Here is an 18549-nt window from a genome sequence, read left to right on the forward strand (position 1 = left end):
ATACGTTTTAGTGCAGCCAATTTTACCTCAGAAAGCGACCGGTCTTGTTCCAGATGACAGTTCACTACCAATTGTTAAAAATAGATGAAAAAGGATCTGACTGAACATTTCAATATTTACCTCTTCCTAAACAAGGCAGATCTTCACAACCCACCTCCTTTCTACCTTATGAGAAACGTATTGCATTAGGCGGAAGGTTTCCTATTGTTACTACCTGCGTTTCATTTGTGGGCGGGCTTGTGAGGTAGTAGTGGACTAACCTTCATGGCAGAATGAGGACACAAAGCAGCAACCAGTTGTTTGTTTAGGCTCTCCTGTGGCAACAAGCACACATGTACGCTCATGCAATGCCGTTTCTACAAACCTCCACAGACATGCAGGCATTCAGCAAGTCTTTAAAGGCATCTCAGCCCAGCTCCATCCAGCACTGCAAACCTGAGTCACTTACGTGGGCAGACTGCTTCTAAAGAAAGTACTTAGGCAATCGGAAGAAGCCCAAATTTTCCATATGGCACTTAGATTCAGATAACAATGGCATAAACCATTCTTGAAAATGGGACTTAGCCAGACTTACTTGGGCCTGAAACCTGACCAAATTCCCATTGGCTTCATTAGATTCAGTCTCTGCAACGGACTTGCATTATTTTAGTTGAGACAGATATTTTTTTTTTCAGTTCCTGTCCTGAGGAGCTATTCAAGTTGCTTACTGTGTTTTACTCAGAGGCAGCTGTGATGCTTTGCTGATGAAATCACATTTGACGAAAATGAGCAGCAGCTAGCAGATCATAAAATGGCATTTCAAATACATCTTCTTGCTGATAACACGGACGTTGCTGGTCCTGGGCTATATGCCAGTATTTTATAGGACCTGGAGCCTCCTATCAAGAAAACAGCGTATTTCGAGTGCACAAACATCTTACTATCATTTTAGCGTCCGATTCTTTCACATCCTGTTTCTGTTCAATTTTGACAGCTGCCCAGGACAGTCCAACCGCAATCCTCCTCAGCTGCTGATCATGCTCCCTGCACAACCAACGTCACATAGATCAAATGCACTAGCTAAACTCATTAGCCAGTAGCTAAAACGGAGGGGAAACGTCACCTTCAGGGTCAGTACAAGTGATCCCTCTTCACTGGCTCTATTATTCTATATATATTCAGGCTACCTGCTTTCCAACACACATTTAAACACGTCAGTTTTTATTAACTGTTACAGCTGCGTTTTTTCTTCTTTAAAGTTGTCTTTTTCTTTTTTTTTTTTTAATCTTGCTTTTATCAGGAGTACAGAACCCTGATTCTAAGTTGAACAGAGCTGACAAAAAAAAAACCCTTTCTGGATAGAAATCTCAATATAAATACTTTTGAAGTTAGAATCGTGCTATTTGTGTACATACAACAGCCAATCATCTTCCTGGGAAGACTGTATTTCCTCTCTAGCTGTATCTAGAAAGGAAACCTATTAAATGTCTCCAGTTATAGGATCAAAAATGTCAGCTCGCATCTCAGCTGTAATTAGGATATAAACGGTTTTGTGATTCTGAGATTGAACCTTACCATTCATAGCAGGCCGAGAAAGAAAAGACACACACATATACCTGAGTGCATGCATACACACCTGGTCCCATATGCATATGTATACATATATATAAAAAATATGTATGTATAAATGGCACCTACTAGATCAGCTGGTGTATGACTGATCGATTGCAATCAAACAAGAAACAACATGAGCTGGGGTTAGTTGTTACATAGTTTTATTACAGACTTGCAAACTCTCAGCTGCACTGAGTTGAAGCCTGCCATGTCCCCTTCAAAATCCAGCCCGAACCACACACTAGGACAGCAGTTCACCTCTGCCAGGCTCACAAAAAACGCGCGGTGGAGAGAACCAGGAAAGGGGCACACACCCCATTGCTGCCTGCCAGAGAGAGCTGGAGGTGTACTTCACAGACCTGGCGGGCAGAAGCAAAGGTAATCGTTCAGTCCTGTTAGCTGACCATAGCAGGTCAGGTATTGCTGCAAGTAAATGCTTGCCCGTGGGGACAGGCATTTGCAGCCCAGGTCCTGATGAATGGAGGTGCACGGGGTTTTGAGCCTGGAATGGGAACATAAGGTAACAGAGGCAAGAGATACTAGAAGATAAGCTGGAAAAATGGGGGGGGAGGGAAGAGCAGGGAGAAATACAGTGAGAGTAAAAAATACCAGACAAATCGAAGAAGGGAGAGAACAGAAAATAAAAAAATCAGTGAGGACAAGTCTCTCTCCTATCTGGCTACTTCAGAGCTGAAAACACAAACCCAAAAAACCAATATTGGAGGGACTCAAAACTAGAAAAAGAAGGGGGTAGAGAAACCTTTGGTGCAGAGGGAAACATAACAGCAGAAACCAGAGTGCCTGAGTACTGAGGGGGGCTTCTGCCACCTCTCAAGAGTAACATTAGGCATGAATTCCCACATTAACATCTACATCTGACTGGAAAAGACAAGAGCTCAAGTTTTAATGGCCCTGTACTCCTGCAATGTTTCCAAATCTTCCAGATTACACATATTTCCACATAGAGAAGCCTAGGCAAACTGGCATGTGTAGAAGAGGAGTATCCTTGTGAAACAGGGTTGCTACACCCAGGCACACACCCGCTTCCACACTTCCTATGGTTTGGCCACCAGCTGGGAAACAAACTCAGCTACAAGTTCCTTATTCTTTACTTCCTTCCTCCTGCTGCAACCCACCAGTACAAGACAAAGCAATGTTACTCTTGAATCAGAGATCGGTGCAAATGATGAGCCTTCCCTCCCTTTTTTGGGTGCGATTTAGCTGCTACAAAGTCAGGGGCATCCTCAACATGGCAAGTACTGCAGAGTGTTTATAGAGGGGCAGCTGGATTATAGCAATCATCTGAAAAGGGGAAGAGAACATCTTGAGATGAGTGCAAGCCTTCCAGTGCCAAGACATTTGTTGTTGCCTTATCAGCAGACCAGCTGATGATACAGCAGTGGTAACTGCAGACTGTTCCTTTAACAAAGATGCTCTCGAGTGCAGCAGATAAATACAACAGTGGTCTCCAGTACTCACCAGCAGTCTTCAGCAGCAATGAAACTCTCACATGGAGACCAAGGGCTACTTACAGTCTTCATGGTACTCCCCTTGGGCTCTCCAGGTGTTTGAGGTTACAGTTGCATTCCCCAAATTTACAGCGTCTACCAGCTAATGTTATTCTGGGAGTAAGTTGAATACACATCTGGGATCCAAAGGAACATCACTAAATCAAACAATTCCCTAATTATAGGGGCTAAGGAAAAAAAAAATTTAATAACTTTGTTACATTATCATATTAAAAAGAACACAGCCTTTCCCAACAGGAATGAAAGCTACATATTAAATCAGTCTGTCCATTATTCCAACGGCAACTGCCCTTGCAGGCTGCCAGTGGGCTAATGACAGCTACTGCCCTCTGCACCTCTCCTGGGGGAAGCCGCTGTCAAAACTGAGCAATGCAGAGGTGAAGGTGTATGGAGACCTTTGGTGTGATGGAACGGGACATGGATGGGCTCTCCTGGCTGACACCCCCAAACACCAAGTCCTCTCGTTCTCTGTTAGACGAAGCAGAAGCCAATCCATTGCCTGTGTAAATCGTCCCTGAGGTGAAGGTGAGTAGAGCAGACCCTTCTCTATACCGCTCCATTCACCCTGCTGCCTACTGACCCAGGGACGGTTACACTGTTCACATGCACATTTACAGTCAATTAATTTCCCACATGACTTTTGGGCCAAAACCCATTCCTGGAAGGTTTTGCTGTTCCGACTTGGAAGTAAAGAACCAGAACAGAGACAAAGCGAAATGATGTTTTTCTGGTCCTGCTCAGACTCAGCCTTCAAATTTTAGACAATATTGCCATTAAAAACACGAGCAATAAATTTGTAGCTTCCCCCGGACTCACAGAATGTTACATTATCTGTAATGTAAGACCCTCTGCTTTTCAAGTATCTGTGATTGTAACTTAAGCGTGAGAGTGGAAAGAGGAGTGTTGAAGATAACAGACCAATTAAATGCTGATTTTTAAAAAGAGGAAGAGGTAAAGGACTTGGTAGAATTTGAACATGTCGAAAAAAGCAGTGAAAAGAGAAAAGAGTTCATTTAGCAAGTAATCACTGACAGCAAGGGCCTAATGTTTGCCTGGGCCATTTCTAACCAGGAGTGACGCATGGGTGGCTACTCCCTTTGCTACAGCTGCCGAGTCTTGTCCTGTAATTATAAGAGCAGAGAATTTTCTACAAACTGATAAAGTGCAGCACGTTAGAGCAAACTGTTTTAAAGGGAACAATAACACACAGGGATGGGAGATATCAGCAAGCAGACAGAACAATTTTCTCTGGGTTGAGAAAGTGACCTTGGTGGACAGCCGCAGCCTCCCTACTTTGCCGACAGTTGCCTCATATGTGCTTTATGTGTGGTACTTGGCACTGTATTTGGATGCAAAGAGAACATGCTATGCATTATGTACCTACAGCTTGAGAGGACAGCAAACATCAGGGCTGATGAACAATACCAATATATATTTCACAACCATCATACCACAAAAGGAATACCGTAACGCTTTCAAATGGTTTTTAGAAGTGCTATGAAAGATTCTGCACTAGTGGTATTATGAAAAGAGTAAGAGGAGGGACAGGGAAGAGGATGGAGAGGGAATAGGAGGTCCTTGGCTGCAGCACGTCTCTGTTCTTGTGCTGACCGGCAGCAGGGCAGGGGAGCTGACTGCTGCTTTGCTCCTTAAAGCTGCCTCTAGGAGAAGGAGGCCACTTTCTAAATTGCTGTTTCAGTGTGAAAGCAAGGCGACCTGCAGCACTGAGACTATCGTCACGCTCACACACGGTATCAGCTGAGCAGCTGGACACCTGGCAGCTTAACCACCACCCAAAGCACAGGGAGGGCTTTTAAGGAAGAGGGACTCACCTAGCTGCAGGCACATTAAGGGCATGTTATAAACTGGATTCCTGCATAGCTCTGCGAGTCTCAGAACTGCAGTATTGACATGGTATCCAGTAATGCCCATCAGTCACTTCCTCATCTCAACAAGCAGCTGTGTTTTCTGCAAGAGGAATGGTAGCTAAAAATAATCTGCCTTTGACTTCCTCTTTCAAACCCTCCAGTCTCTTAAAAAGATTTTTTGTTCTCCCAGAAACAGCAAGGAGAACATCACAGACAAAAACCAGAACCGTCACCTGCACAAAGAGAACAGCAGCATTAGAAAGCTCAGAGAACAGTAGGAAACTACAAAAAAGATCAGGGACAGTAAAAAGAAATTGTTACAGTTCTGAGTAACGTCCTCCAAATTCCCTTTCGCACTTGCAGCGAGCTTTCTGTTAGGCCTCTACTTGCATGAACCAGTTAGCGGTGCTGATCAGAATGGGAATACAATCTGGATGTTTCTGAACGCAATTGGTTTGCTCATTAAAACACGTTAAAAGAAAGCACAGTGCTCAGTAATGGCCAAATGAGCTCTCATGGCTGTATAGTGGAGATTTTTACTCCCTGATGGAATAAATATATTTTACTTTTAATTCTGTGTCATCCGTAGATCTACAAAATGTGTCAATACCACACCAAACATGCAAATAGAGAAAAAGAGAATATTCAATTCATCCTTCAGCAACATAGCACTATGTGTTCTACTCCAAATAATTCTACAAATATAGCCTTCAACAGATATAGGGCTGGTAGGCACCTCTGGACTGCTACAGGCAGCTGCTTCACATAATCCTTTTCATAAACATTCCTACTTCTATATTAAAATATTTAGGAGTTTCATGTATAATTTTTCAATTGCAGCCTGTAATTAGCCTGATACAGACTGTACCTGAAAACTCCCCAAGGCAGGGACGATGCTCTCTATTTGAATCTAGTCTTCCAGAAGATCCCTACTCCCAGTAGGTATCTCTGGACGCTACCAAACTATAAACAAAATCATAAGCAGAATTCAGACTGTGACTTACAAACCTGCTGCTAACAGACCAATACCTGAAGTGAGCACAGTACAAGGGACAGAAAGAGAAATGGTGAATACGCCCCTGTCTCCTATAATGTGTCCCAAATTCCAAATAAATATGTACAATGTAAAGGTTAGAAAGTATACAAGAAAGCATACTGCTGTATAGTTTACGTATTATACCATATACTGTGAGCTTTACCTACAGCACAGCTATTAATGTGGCTTTATCCCCTCTCAAATCTCAACACCAGAAACCATAAACAACTCTCCTAGCACTGTAGCACCAACAGCCACCTTGCACTTGGCCAAGTCAGAAGAGAAGGCAGGGCCACCACCCAGGCAGGAGATTACAGGAGCTTCTCCTTCCTCTCCCTGAATCCTGTCCCCACTTGGCAGAAAGCACCACTCTCTCTTACCTTCTCCCGTCTCAGCTGCACCCCTTCACCATTTCCCCCCGCACCATTTCCACTTATTATTATTTCCACACTCTCCTGCTTATTTCCTTCTTCCCAGTTCCTTTGCTCAGCTTCACTGACACAACCCCACATCTGGGAGGTTTACCGAGTTCCGGGGGTAATCACAAAGCTCTCTGGGCCTGAGAAGATGGTGAGCCCAGACAGTGCTTAGCACCATCTGTGGGCTATCTCCCAGGCGTTCTGGGGTAAATCACCCTGCTGTACCAGGGCCAGCACAGCGCCTCCGCACCACTGACAGCTCTAGAAAGGGGTAAGAGAAGCACAGATGTTACCGGTGAGCTGTGACCAGGGCTTCAAATTCTCTCCTTCAGCAGTGTATAACACTAGATAAGGAAAGGCAAAAATAATGAAATTTTTAAATATCTTGGTAGGTGGTGTTAAAAGTAATCACAAGAACATAGAATATTAAGTAGGTTTTGGTACCTTTTTAATGGGAAAATGGAGAAAACCAGGAGCTCCAATATACCACAACAAAGAAACAGAAAAAAGTAAAAGATCTGTAAAGTAAACTGAATCCAAACATAAGCAATGCTTTATTGGGATATAGCAAGCAACCTATCAAATAGGGAACTGGTACAAACAGATTGAACAAGACTCTCTTTTAACAGAGATGTATGGTGACGAGACAGCTTCTTTCAGTTTTTAAAACAATTATTCAAACCGTTAAGTAAAGCATTAAAAAAAAAAAATCAACCATTACAACACCAACGACAGACAATATTAAAAATGTGCAGAATTTTACTTTGTACAAATTTCTGCATATTGTTAGAAAACAAGTTATCATAAATTAAAAAAGGAATAAAATGAAGGTTTTTTGTTTTGCAAAGCAACACAAACTTTTTAAAACCAACTATACTTCACATAGAACTACTATTAAAAACAGGTGAAAACAAGCTGAAAATTTAAAGGACAGCAAAAAATACACAACCCAGTTTCACCTGTCAGCAATGCCTTCTGCTATTGAAGGGGTTATGTTAGTTGTATGTACAGCTTTAAACATTGCAGCATACCACGAGTAAACCTTAATAAGGTCAAAATAGGACCCTCTGCAAAAAAGGGTGAGTTGGCAAGCATCAGTCCCATCCTAAAATTATGAGTAGTAAATTTAGTAGGTCTTTAATGTAAACCAAAACCTACTTTAACTGGTTTCTCTCTCCCAAAGATGCATGTAAACTTTATTTGGGTTTGCGTTTTTTTTTTTTGGTATTTTAATTCACGAAATCAAGAACATGTCTGGCTCAAAAATGAGAATGACATACCTCCCTTTTGTTCTGGATACAGTGATGTAGCTATCTCAACATGCTCATTGACAATTCCTAAAAGAGAAAATCATTATGTACTATGTAAAAAATACACACCACCTCTCTTGGTTCAGACTCCGTATATAGTATATTGCCAACTCTATCCAATAGGATATATATTGTAATTTGGTTTAAATTCTTAATAGATATATTCTCTCTTTACAAAGTTCCATCACATGAAACCAAATTGCTTATTTATTGTTTGAGGCACAACATGACCCCAATTAGACAATTCGCTATAAAGAGTTGTTCTTTAGATGTTGTGTCTGTAGAGGTTTTACGTGATATTCATAGATTTTCAGCGCAGGCCCCAGTTTTAATGAAAGTCCAGTCAGTACATCATTTCTTGTCATCAACAGTAATGATTTGCCATCAATTTCCTATAAGAAGAATTAAAGAGTTGATAAAGACAAATGTACAAATCTAACAGATGAGAACAGTCATGCAACAAACGGAAGACTACTACAGAGGAGCAATGAGAAAAGAAATAGTAGCCTTTATTTTCCTGAAACTATGTTTATAGCTGCTAAAACCTGCTGTCTGCTTTTCAAGCGCACACCTGTGCTGACTGAGGCATAAATACTATTTAGTCAAGCACAAAACCCAAATGAGCCTAATTTAAAAATTCCCTCCTTGTAAATCTGTTTCAAATTAATAGGTACATGTGCAGATTGCCTCATTATCAGCCATTAAGGGAAGGATACTCTTAAGAAGGTGGCTTATGAAGTGCATTTCAGAAGAATTACCATTAACAGCAATATGCAAGTTTGGACTAGTCAGTATCTGCTAACAACTTCAGGTGCCTTCCTTAATAGGCCAACCTTCCCATGCTTCCTGTGGGGGAAAGAAAAAAAAAAAAAAAAAAAAGACTCCTGCAATCAGGAGTTTTAGAAGGGCCTAACTGTGGAGCTCAACACTCTTGAGAGAACTTCTCTTCCTCCATTTACAAAGGAAGAGGCTAAAAGCAGCAACTTCCCAGCTTAGGTCTCAACAACCTCTACTTGTTCCTGCTTAAAATTCCCACTTTTAAATCACAGATGTGTTTTGGGTTTTTTTCTCTCAAACCTTGGCTGTCTGACCTACTTAGATTAGAAACCCTGTAGGCTTTGGGTTTTTTTCCACCTCAAAACTTGTTGTATGTTTGAAAACTACCTGTAAATGATTTTTCAAAGGTCAAAATGGAAGAGAAAGAATCCACATCTCTCAACTCCCATCTCTGTTTTAGACATGGGACCATCCTTTTCTTTACACATTCCTACAGTTCAATCACACCGCACTACTCAGGAAACAGGAGCTACACCTACACAACAATGCATTGACTGGTGTCTCAACACAGCTAGACCTCCCAAGGTCGTCATAGCCCAAAGAAGTATATAGCCTTATGGCATTCTCCTGCACCGGACTTCACTCTGCTGTTGCATTCTTTTTTACTTTTAATAAAAACCACACCATTAAATGTTGAATTTTTTATCAATAGTCAACAACCAGTTCAAATGCTTGTGTATATTGTTGTTGTCCATGACGATATATAGCCAAAATTCTGTATTTTTATAAATATTATAAACATCAGACATCAATTTATCCCACTGCAGCATCTTCCTTAGAAATATTAAAAGTTGTCTTGGAAATGTCAGAGATCCCGTCCTTGATTACAATTCAACGTGAAAAGAGGAAGACTTATATTAGCATAAATTTGTCCAGACTGATCTCTCTTATGATTTGATAAAGTTTATAAATACAAAATACATGGACAAACCACAACAGAGTCAAAGATCAGCTGAAAGTGGAATTTCTTTAAAATCTCCCCAAGAGATATGACTGCTAATCCCCTAGAGGAGCGCAATGTAACAGTATTTCTAAAAGAAAAAAGTTTCCAATAACTTTTTACCCAATTATAGCAGGTGCCTCTTTCCAATTACTGTTGAGAATGTTAATGGTTAAAACCAGTTTCTATTCTCTTTTCTATTCATCACAATTCTTTCTGTGGGAATTTTGACACCAGTGAGTATTTTGCTCATTGCTATGACTGATCTGAAGTTGTCTTTTCTGCTGCTGTTCAACGATGCTATGGAGGAAGAACAGCCTCCAGCCTGGTAGGATCCAAATGAAGTAAATCCAGCACCTGGAACAGGAGAAACTCCAAGAATAGGAAAAAAGCATGTATTCTTTTCCCTTCTTCTACCACAGTGCTCCTCGTGGATTCTAGAAATGTTGGTAATTACTAAGGCTTTCATTGAATAGAAAACTGATTCTCTAAACATATCCGGGTAGAAATGAGTGATTATGGCGTGGCAGCCAGCATGCCCACATACTCCTCCATGCCATGGCTCTGCTAGAAAGCAGCAGTGGACACAAGCTAGCATCAAACCCGTTTCCCTTCTGGTAAGGCATTGCAGAGAGGCCAGCAAACCACCATTGGGTTACTCGGGCTTATTTGGCTACTGCAATACTAACGGTTAAGAAGCTACATGGGCAATAACAAAGGTCAGGCATAGCGCTAGCATGTCTCGAGATATGGCAACCAGCTTCAGTCTTCGAGTGAGCCACAGCCCCCTGTGCTCCCAGGGCTCCTAGAGAAAGCTCTGCCACGTACTAGCAGGCAGCAGTTCTTTGAAGGTGTTCACACCCTCATCCTGCATCTGATCTGCCTCTCTCTAGCGTTATCCTGTGCCCCCAACTTCTTGGCTTGTCTGATTTGCTTGCTGATGTTATGGTTTTTTGTTATTGTGCAACATCTTTCAGTTGAATCTGTTTTCATCAGTGAGCTCTTTTGACTTGCTGACATCAGTGGAACTCCAAGAAGGAATAACGTATAATCATCATACAAACATCATTTCTTACCAGCACTTACAATATAGTCTTAATAAAACATTCTGCAGTCCTTAAAATGTCTTCTCATTTTCCTTAAAATGTTGTAAGAAAAATTCAGGACTTAAAAATTCTTTGAGTCGCTTGCTTTGGGTGAGTCCAGATGTATTCAGATTCATCAAAAGAAAGTGTAGACTCAGTTATTGTTGTGTAAAAGCTGCATGTGATAATAGATCTCATAATTACATTCTGGGCTATGGATGTTTTGTAAGGAAACCATTGTGCTTCCCCTACTGAAGCAGTTCAGTGAAAAACAATTTCCCAGTGTTGTAGGTGAAATGGAATACTTTCCTCTACCATTTACAACCTCATTCCCCTTCCAGTACATATTCAGTGCAGTAGCAGATCAAACGAATTTAGGTTTCTGGGGCCCAGGCAAGCTGCAGTACAAATGGCAGAGAAAAACGGAGATGGTCAGAGCTTCAGCTGCACACCTGCTCACTCTATAGACAGAGGATGGCTAAGGGTTCAAAGTGAACCTGACTGCACTGCCGTACCTGGAAGGCCTGGGAGATCCTGGTAGCGAATACCGTAAGTACACAGAGTTAAAGTGTAGTAACTACACTTTAGGCTAGTAAACTGTGTAGAGGAAACAGACCACCATCACTGATAAGAGGTGAGGGACAGGGTTGTTCCTGGGGCTGTTCCTGGTGCAGACAGGGAATGGGCTGGCAGAACTGGCATGGAGAACCAGGCACTTGCTCCTCCTCGTGCTGCTAAGGGAATGGAGGGAGAAAGAAGTGGCAATGACTTCTGCTGTGAGTGCCCGCCCCACATCTCCTGGCCGTATCTTGGTGGCAGCTGTCAGCCTCTCTCTCCAAGGCTTTGGCATAAAGTGAAGTTGGCAGCAGAATCACAGCCACATTTCTGCCCATGGCTACTCTAGCAGAGCCCTGGCAACACATTGCTAAAAAGCAGCTTACTTCAGCTATTCTCCTGAAGCCATTTGCCCTCACTGCAGAATACTAATAAAACCTTTACACTCTACTTCTATCCTGCTTTCCATCAGGCTCTTGCAAATTGCTTTGCCAAAACTCATGAGTTAGCCTCACCTTGCTGCTGCAAGATCAGTAGTAATTACCGCAGTATTATTGACAAGCCAGCTGAGGTGCAGAGAGGTTAAGATATTTGATGAAAGTCAGAGGTATCTGTCAGTATGAGGAAAAAACCCCAGAGGCCGCAATTACTTCGCCTGTGTGGTCTTTTAAGCCACATTTCCAGGGCTGTTGAGGAGACATGGATGCTGGTATTAAGGAATGGATACACTAAATATAGATACTCTGTTATACTTACCAATTACAATCAGATGGGATTTCACTGTCCAGGTGCTGAAGGTCAGCAAGATTAACCTGACCAACAGTAACATTATTTCAATGTTATTGAAATTGTTTATATATATATATTTTTTATATATATAATAACAATAATATTGTTATTGTTTCAATTGGATGTACTGTTTCCCTGAAAAGCTGCCAATAACTTGCACTGTCTCAGTGCCTTGGAAAGTCAAGCAGTCTATTTTGATACTAAGTACAAGTGTTAGTAACTAATTTCCTGGTAGTCTCACGCAAGCCTATAGACTTACCAGGGAAGGTGCTGAACTGACAATCTGAAGGTGTACGTTCCTTCTCTATGGAACAGCTGGGCTGTAGGCCAAGTAAGCCAACTTCCCTATCCTGCCCCACTAATACACCGTACCAGTGTGCTGACAGGTGAGTTACAAGGGGCCATATGACTGTTAAGCTCTTTGCTGATCAAAACTACCAAAAGAAGCCATCCATTAGCATCAGCAGTTACAAGGCCCACAAAAGAAGACCCAACCTCTTTCTCAGACTGAGTCCTACAAACACGCTGCTCCTGTGCCTAAAAAGATTCTTCCCTTTATTGCCAACTTGTCCTTTCCCTGTTCACTTGCACTGCCAAGTTCAACGCAACACAGCAGCCCCTTTTTTACCCTAGGTCTTCAAAAGCAACTTGCTTCTTAGGAGCCCCAGATTTTATAAGTATTCATGAGTGTATTTGCAAAATACACGAAGGAAGAAGGGAATTACCGTTCACATTTTAAATAACAAGATAGTGAAACTGAGTGGGTTGTATAGGGAGACTGAGTCCAAGCCAGAAAATTTGTTTAGATTCCTCACCTTTCAGACGACACTTTTAAACAAACTCCAGCCCATTATCTACACCTTGTAGAACAATATTATTACTCAAAGACCATAGTCCCATGGATTTTCACCCAATAACAGACTCAAATCCCCTCATTAATGTGGGATTTTCACTCCCATTTAACAGCATATAACCAGGTCCATGGCAAAAACGTGCAATGTGAGAAACTGGTGGTAGTCAAAAGGTGTTTCCTAACAGATTTACCTGTTCTTGAAAAGCATTGGCTTGTTCTTCAAATCCAGCTGTTCTGAAATAATTCACAACATCGATAACAGCCCAGTCAGCAGGATCCGGAGGTCTCCCGTTCTCTACTGAACTGCAAAGTGCAAATCCAGACAAGTAATCACTAAGTGTGTGCAGAGCGTCTGCTGCTTCTTTGTGCACACCCCACGTACATCCCCTCCTTCCTTGTTCCTCCAGGAAAAGTATCCTTCGACACACCTCCCCCTGCCCCGATACAGAACCAAACATCCTGTTCTCTTCCATTTCAAAGACCCGATGCTGGGGACAACTCAGGTACCTCTCCCTTCAGAAAAGAAGAAAGTATATGAATCTTCACATCAGCCAAAGGCAATCAGTCAGGATCTTTTCCTGCAAGTGTGCTGCCTTTGCAGCTGGAGAACAAAGACTACCATGACTGAGGTACCAAAGCCCTGTCTTTCAAGACTGCAGCTTGTTTTCAGCTACCAAGTACTTATAAAGAATTGCAGTATGTGGATTATTCTTCTCCCAGATGAGACTGTGCTTCCTTGTAACATGGGTAGAAACTACTGGAAACCATCTTTACCTTGCAAAACAACAACAACAACAAAACAAACAAACAAACAAACAAAACAAAAACAAAAAAAGGATTCCCGGGGAGAGCCACATAATTGCTCAATATAGAAAATTTCCCAAAATTGTTTTTGGACTCATCTTTGGACAAATCTATGGACTTTTTAAATAGCTATGAATGTGAGAAAACATCTGTTAAACTCAATCAGAATGAATTCCTTCTGTGATTGACCTCAGGCAAATTTGACATTTGACAGTGTCAAATTTTGTATTTGACAGTATCAAAAACAACCAATCATTCATATTACTAACCTTCTCCTGCATTTCTTATCCTCAACCTGCCATCACTCTATCTTAAATAACCTTTGTGTATCTGCAAATTCTTAGTAAAAAAGACACACAGAGAGCTTGATTGCCTTTCCTATAGCAATTTGGGAGGATGAAGAGCAGGACATCAAAATAAAGAACTTCTTTAACATGTTTCTCCAACTAGAAGTCCCAAAATTCATGCCAGACATTTTCCACTGTTCTGCACGCTTAACCATAATGCTAACGAAGAAATATCGAAAATGTACAGATCAGAGCAGATGTCAGAATCCTGTCCATTTCAGATCCTGAAGCTTAGAGGCAGGACTTTGATTTTCAACAGCACCAGCTGGAAAAGAAACACAGATTATACTCTCCTGATAGCATTTTTGTTCTGTCCTTCAAATTTTTCTCTTTTAACTGTCACGAACTCTGTCTTGGCTAGACTTGTATGTCTTTTGGCAAAATAACTGAGTGAATCAAGGGCCAACCATTTTTCCAACCAGCCATGAAGAGAAGTGAACAGAATCACGTGTAGTGCCTCCCATCACGGTTTCTACAACATCCCAATTTCTACAACTAGCTGAGCCCTGGGAAGGAGGGCTCAGGAACACAATGATTTTTGCTTCTCCCCTAACTCTTGGAATGTACCTGTCAATATGACAACAAAATTCTGGCCCTAGAGACTCAACACTGCAACCTCAATATCACACTGTATGCTGCACTTGGCCTTCTAAAAGCAGTTTCTTTCACTTATCACATGGAATATACACATATCTCAGAGCAATGAGCAAAGGGCCAGAGTTTCTTACTTTTTCTCATCAAGTAATGACTTACTTCATGAATTGCTTCACTGATTGTGATTACATAGAAAGGCAACACTCAGCAAAATTGAAAATGAGACTATCTGGCCTTATCGGAGCTGCGCTTTTTTTTTTTAAAATCAAAGAATGCCTTTCAATTAAGTTTTTTGGTGTTGTGCACATTCTGAGGCTTAAGAAGTAAAATGTGAGAAGCACCACACAAAACCTACACATATTTGTAAAAGCAGCATTTGAAGAATTATATTTAACTCTTTGCATTTTCCCTAAGACATAGACTATCACTTTCAATGACTCATCTTCTACTTAAAATTAAACAAACAAAACCCCAACAACTCAGTATTTTAAAAAAACATAATAAATCCTAAAAGATACTGAATTTAATTCTTTCTAAACAGCAAATAAAAGATTCAATCTGTAAAAGTACCTCCTAACCATATTTTGCTTACTTCCCAAAACACTTCAATTTCAAACTAAACATGGTCCCAAACCTTCCTTCCCACAATTTTGTATTTCAGCCCAGGTGCATTAGTTCTTCATGTAGCTCTTCTATTTCCAGTAGGGAACTACAATTTGGTCCAGCCCCATCCCAGGCCCAACTGCAACGACTTCAGGGGCTTTACCTTAGTCATTAACTAATCACAGGAAATAATTGCAAGTTCCTGCCACAAGGAATAGCATCATGCTGCACCTCAGGTGGAGCCAATTTCCACAGCTACAGCTGCAGAAGACTCAAAGGCATGTGGCTGACTGTTGGAGTCTATCTACCCACACAGATGCTCATTTGGCTTCTAGACTTTGACAGTATCCTCTTTGCCCTGCTGTTGCACATGGCTCTATTCTTTAGACAGGAAAAGGGAATGTGTAGCAGCCATGGCTTAGCCATACACCGGTTTATGCCAGACATCCTGGATGCTGTAAAATCTTAAGAGGACTGGCATTTTAGGCTTTGTAATGAGATACTAGATGCACTGACAATGAATAAAGATTAGGCTTGTCTGCTTTTCACCACTGTCCCTGTGCCTTTATTGCCATCATGTGGCAGAAGCAGCAAGGCCTGAAAGGATATAGCTGCAAACAAACAGATTTTATCCAAGCTATTTATAACCACTTCAAGAAAGTGCCAAATACTTCCTTTGTAGATATGCACACATACATACTGTATACATTCATTTAGAAACCACAGCTCCTGATCAGTTTAATTACAATCCCCATCAGTTTTAAAAAGCCACCTTCACAATTAGTAGTCGAGCCTTTATCACCTAAGCTTCAGGGGAAAACGATTAAATGCAAACTATCCTTGCTTTGACTGCCTCCCTTCTCCCCCCCGCCCCCGGAGTCCTTGTAGAAGCAAGACTGCCAACTGAAGGTGGCTTCTGAGGGACACACATGGTATAATCTATTCATAGTTGCCGAATAGGGAAATGCATTTTATGTTGGTGTGGTGTAACCAATGTCTTGAGTGAAGGGGGAGCATGCTGATTTTAATGGCTGCCATCAAATCTTTTGATGCTGTGTCATAATCAGGTGTTTTATCAGCACCCTGAAGTGACCATTATAATTAGTATTATTTATATTACTCTAGTGCCTGGGAGCCTAAGCATTGTCAGGTTTTCTTGGAAGGCTTATGGAAAAGAGATCTGAAGGAGAAGAATGAGGTGCAGCTTTGCAGAAGTGTTGCAGTTTGAGAGGACAGACTAAGAACTCTCTCTGGTACCTTTCTTTGTGTGGTGGTTGGTTGTTTTTTTTAATGTATCTATATATGTGTATATCTATCTCAGCACGGCTTCTATAACCCCAAAGCGGCAAGGCCAAATTTTTCCCACACAGAACTCCACTTCTCAGATCATAACTTCATTCAGAATTGCTGGTCCTAATGCTGACCCTTAAGGATACAGAAATGCCTCCAAAACAGTTCCTACCCCTTAGCCTGCAGTCTACCACACTGAAGAAAATTGTAGAGCAGTGCACACCATGTCTCTGTCTTATTCCCACCCTAGGTCTGAAGTAAAACCCCAGCAGTTTAGGGCTCCTCCAGCAAAAATATCTGTTCCAGAAGAGAACTGACACCAAAGACATATGCTGCTGCTACTACTTCTCAGCTCTAGATGGCTGGGCAGTGAGCAGAGAAGGACGTATACCTCGCCGAAAGAGAGAGAGAGGAGACTTCCACACAGGACACTTCTCGCCATCGGGCACCGGTTCTGCAAAAGCCACTAGCAGACAGGTGAGCAGAGGTAGAGTATTGGTTACAGTGCTACCACTTGCTTTAGTCTCTGGTTGAGGGGAGAAATCAATGGAGAAAGGTACACCCCTAACTTAAGTTACTGGCTTCTGCATCTCTCCATTGCTATACAAGTCCTCCCGCATATCACTTTTAATCAATTCCGTGCCCGAGACTCTTCTATTTCGAAGTTGAAATACAATAAAAGTTATTGAGAACAGGGAAGGTTTGAAATGAGCGAAGATGGAGGTGCCCACCCTTGCCAACCGCATTAAGTCAAAGGAAAACTACAATCAAAATCCATGTGCTGTTTACATAAACTGAACACTATGGATTCACTTACTTTTTGACATCCAGAGAGCCATTTTCTTTGTTTTCCATGTCAACAGTTAGCATGGGGAGGATAGAGGTTTCTTTTACTTCAGCAACTGATCAATAGGGGGGAAAAAAGCCGTGTTTAATTATTGGTAGTATGAAATGAGCAACATAGTGTAACAGAGACAAGCATTCTACAGGGACACAACCATGTTTCCACCTGAGAGCAAAGGTGCTGTCAAAGACTACTTTCCTCAGAAGCCTGGCAAAGCTGAGGATAATAGCTAACGAACCAGGAAAAGTTGACCTGTGCTTCAAACACAAGAAATATTTCATGCCTGAAAAATCAAGGAAGGTGATTACATTTGATCCTTTTTGAAACTAATAAAATTCTGATCAAACTATCTATTCATACACCTAGAGATTGACCTGCAATACATAGCTAGATATCAAGAGGGCTTATTATGCCTTCAGTCACCCTGCTATACAGAGGATCCAAACAGACATATGATCTTATCCCTAGCGAGGTTTTGAAATCCATAGCCTTGTTTTACAAATGGGTAATCTGGGGTACAGAGGAGCACAAAGTGACTTATACCCAACTCACACATAAAGCTGGTAAGCAGAGTTACTAATTCAGCCCCAAACTCCTGAGGCCTAAATCAGTATCTTATCCATAAGACCATCCTTCCCGCGCTAGCACAGCTTCTTCTATAGGTATGGTACACTAAACTCTGAAAGGGAAAAGGAGCATACGAAGGACACAGGAGAAAATGCAGCTTGTTTCCCTCCTCACAGCATGCCGGAGTACTTTCACCACACAGCTTTTTCCACCGCTCCACGGAACACGCAGAAATGACCCGAGCCTTTTCTTTCTGTTCTCAAGCAAGCCATTTCTATTTCAGAGAGCACCGAAGAACTGACCAAGGACTCAGGATGTTCTTGCTGTAGCATTAATGGATGCCAGTGAAATGTCACAGAGCTCTGGGAAGTACAGAATAGGGAAATCACGCTCTTCAGCTAAAACTTTGCAAAAATAGAGGATAGCAATTAATACTGCCGTTAAAAAAGAAGAAAAAAGACCCTTTATTATACAGCTAGCAGCACGTAAAGCACCAAGAAAACAGTAACAAACTAATCGAAAAGATGCTTCTTCCTGTACCGCTGACCAAATAACTCAACGCATTCCCTCAAATCACTTCGTGGTTCACCTGAGGTGACCGCAAAACGACAACCGCCCCAGCCGACCCGCGGAAGGTCCCCTCGCCCCGGCCCCGCAGGACCCGGCAGCCGCCCCGGGCTCGGGGC

General features: G+C 41.8%; 1 protein-coding gene across 1 annotated transcript; it reads right to left on the bottom strand.

Moving 5' to 3' along the window:
• Positions 1–6977: 6977 nt before the first annotated feature.
• On the bottom strand, positions 6978–17356 carry SAMD13 (sterile alpha motif domain containing 13). Its single transcript, XM_009333809.1, has 3 exons — positions 17270–17356; positions 13006–13117; positions 6978–8147 (listed from the first exon to the last, which is right to left on the bottom strand). Exons 1-3 carry the CDS (start codon positions 17320–17322, stop codon positions 8004–8006), a joined length of 309 nt encoding a protein of 102 aa, XP_009332084.1. The 5' UTR covers positions 17323–17356; the 3' UTR covers positions 6978–8003.
• Positions 17357–18549: the final 1193 nt, after the last annotated feature.

This window comes from Pygoscelis adeliae, unplaced genomic scaffold (genome assembly GCF_000699105.1).
Source record: "Pygoscelis adeliae isolate BGI_AS28 unplaced genomic scaffold, ASM69910v1 Scaffold10, whole genome shotgun sequence".
NCBI lineage: Eukaryota > Metazoa > Chordata > Aves > Sphenisciformes > Spheniscidae > Pygoscelis > Pygoscelis adeliae.

Bases quoted from the DNA above. Each gene is read 5' to 3' on its own strand.
- SAMD13 (XM_009333809.1), bottom strand. From the start codon at position 17,322: ATGCTAACTGTTGACATGGAAAACAAAGAAAATGGCTCTCTGGATGTC. The intron at 13,118-17,269 runs GTAAGTGAATCC...TGCACTTTGCAG, and splicing joins GGCTCTCTGGATGTCAAAAA to TTCAGTAGAGAACGGGAGAC. The intron at 8,148-13,005 runs GTAAATCTGTTA...TTCTTCTTATAG, and splicing joins CCAATGCTTTTCAAGAACAG to GAAATTGATGGCAAATCATT.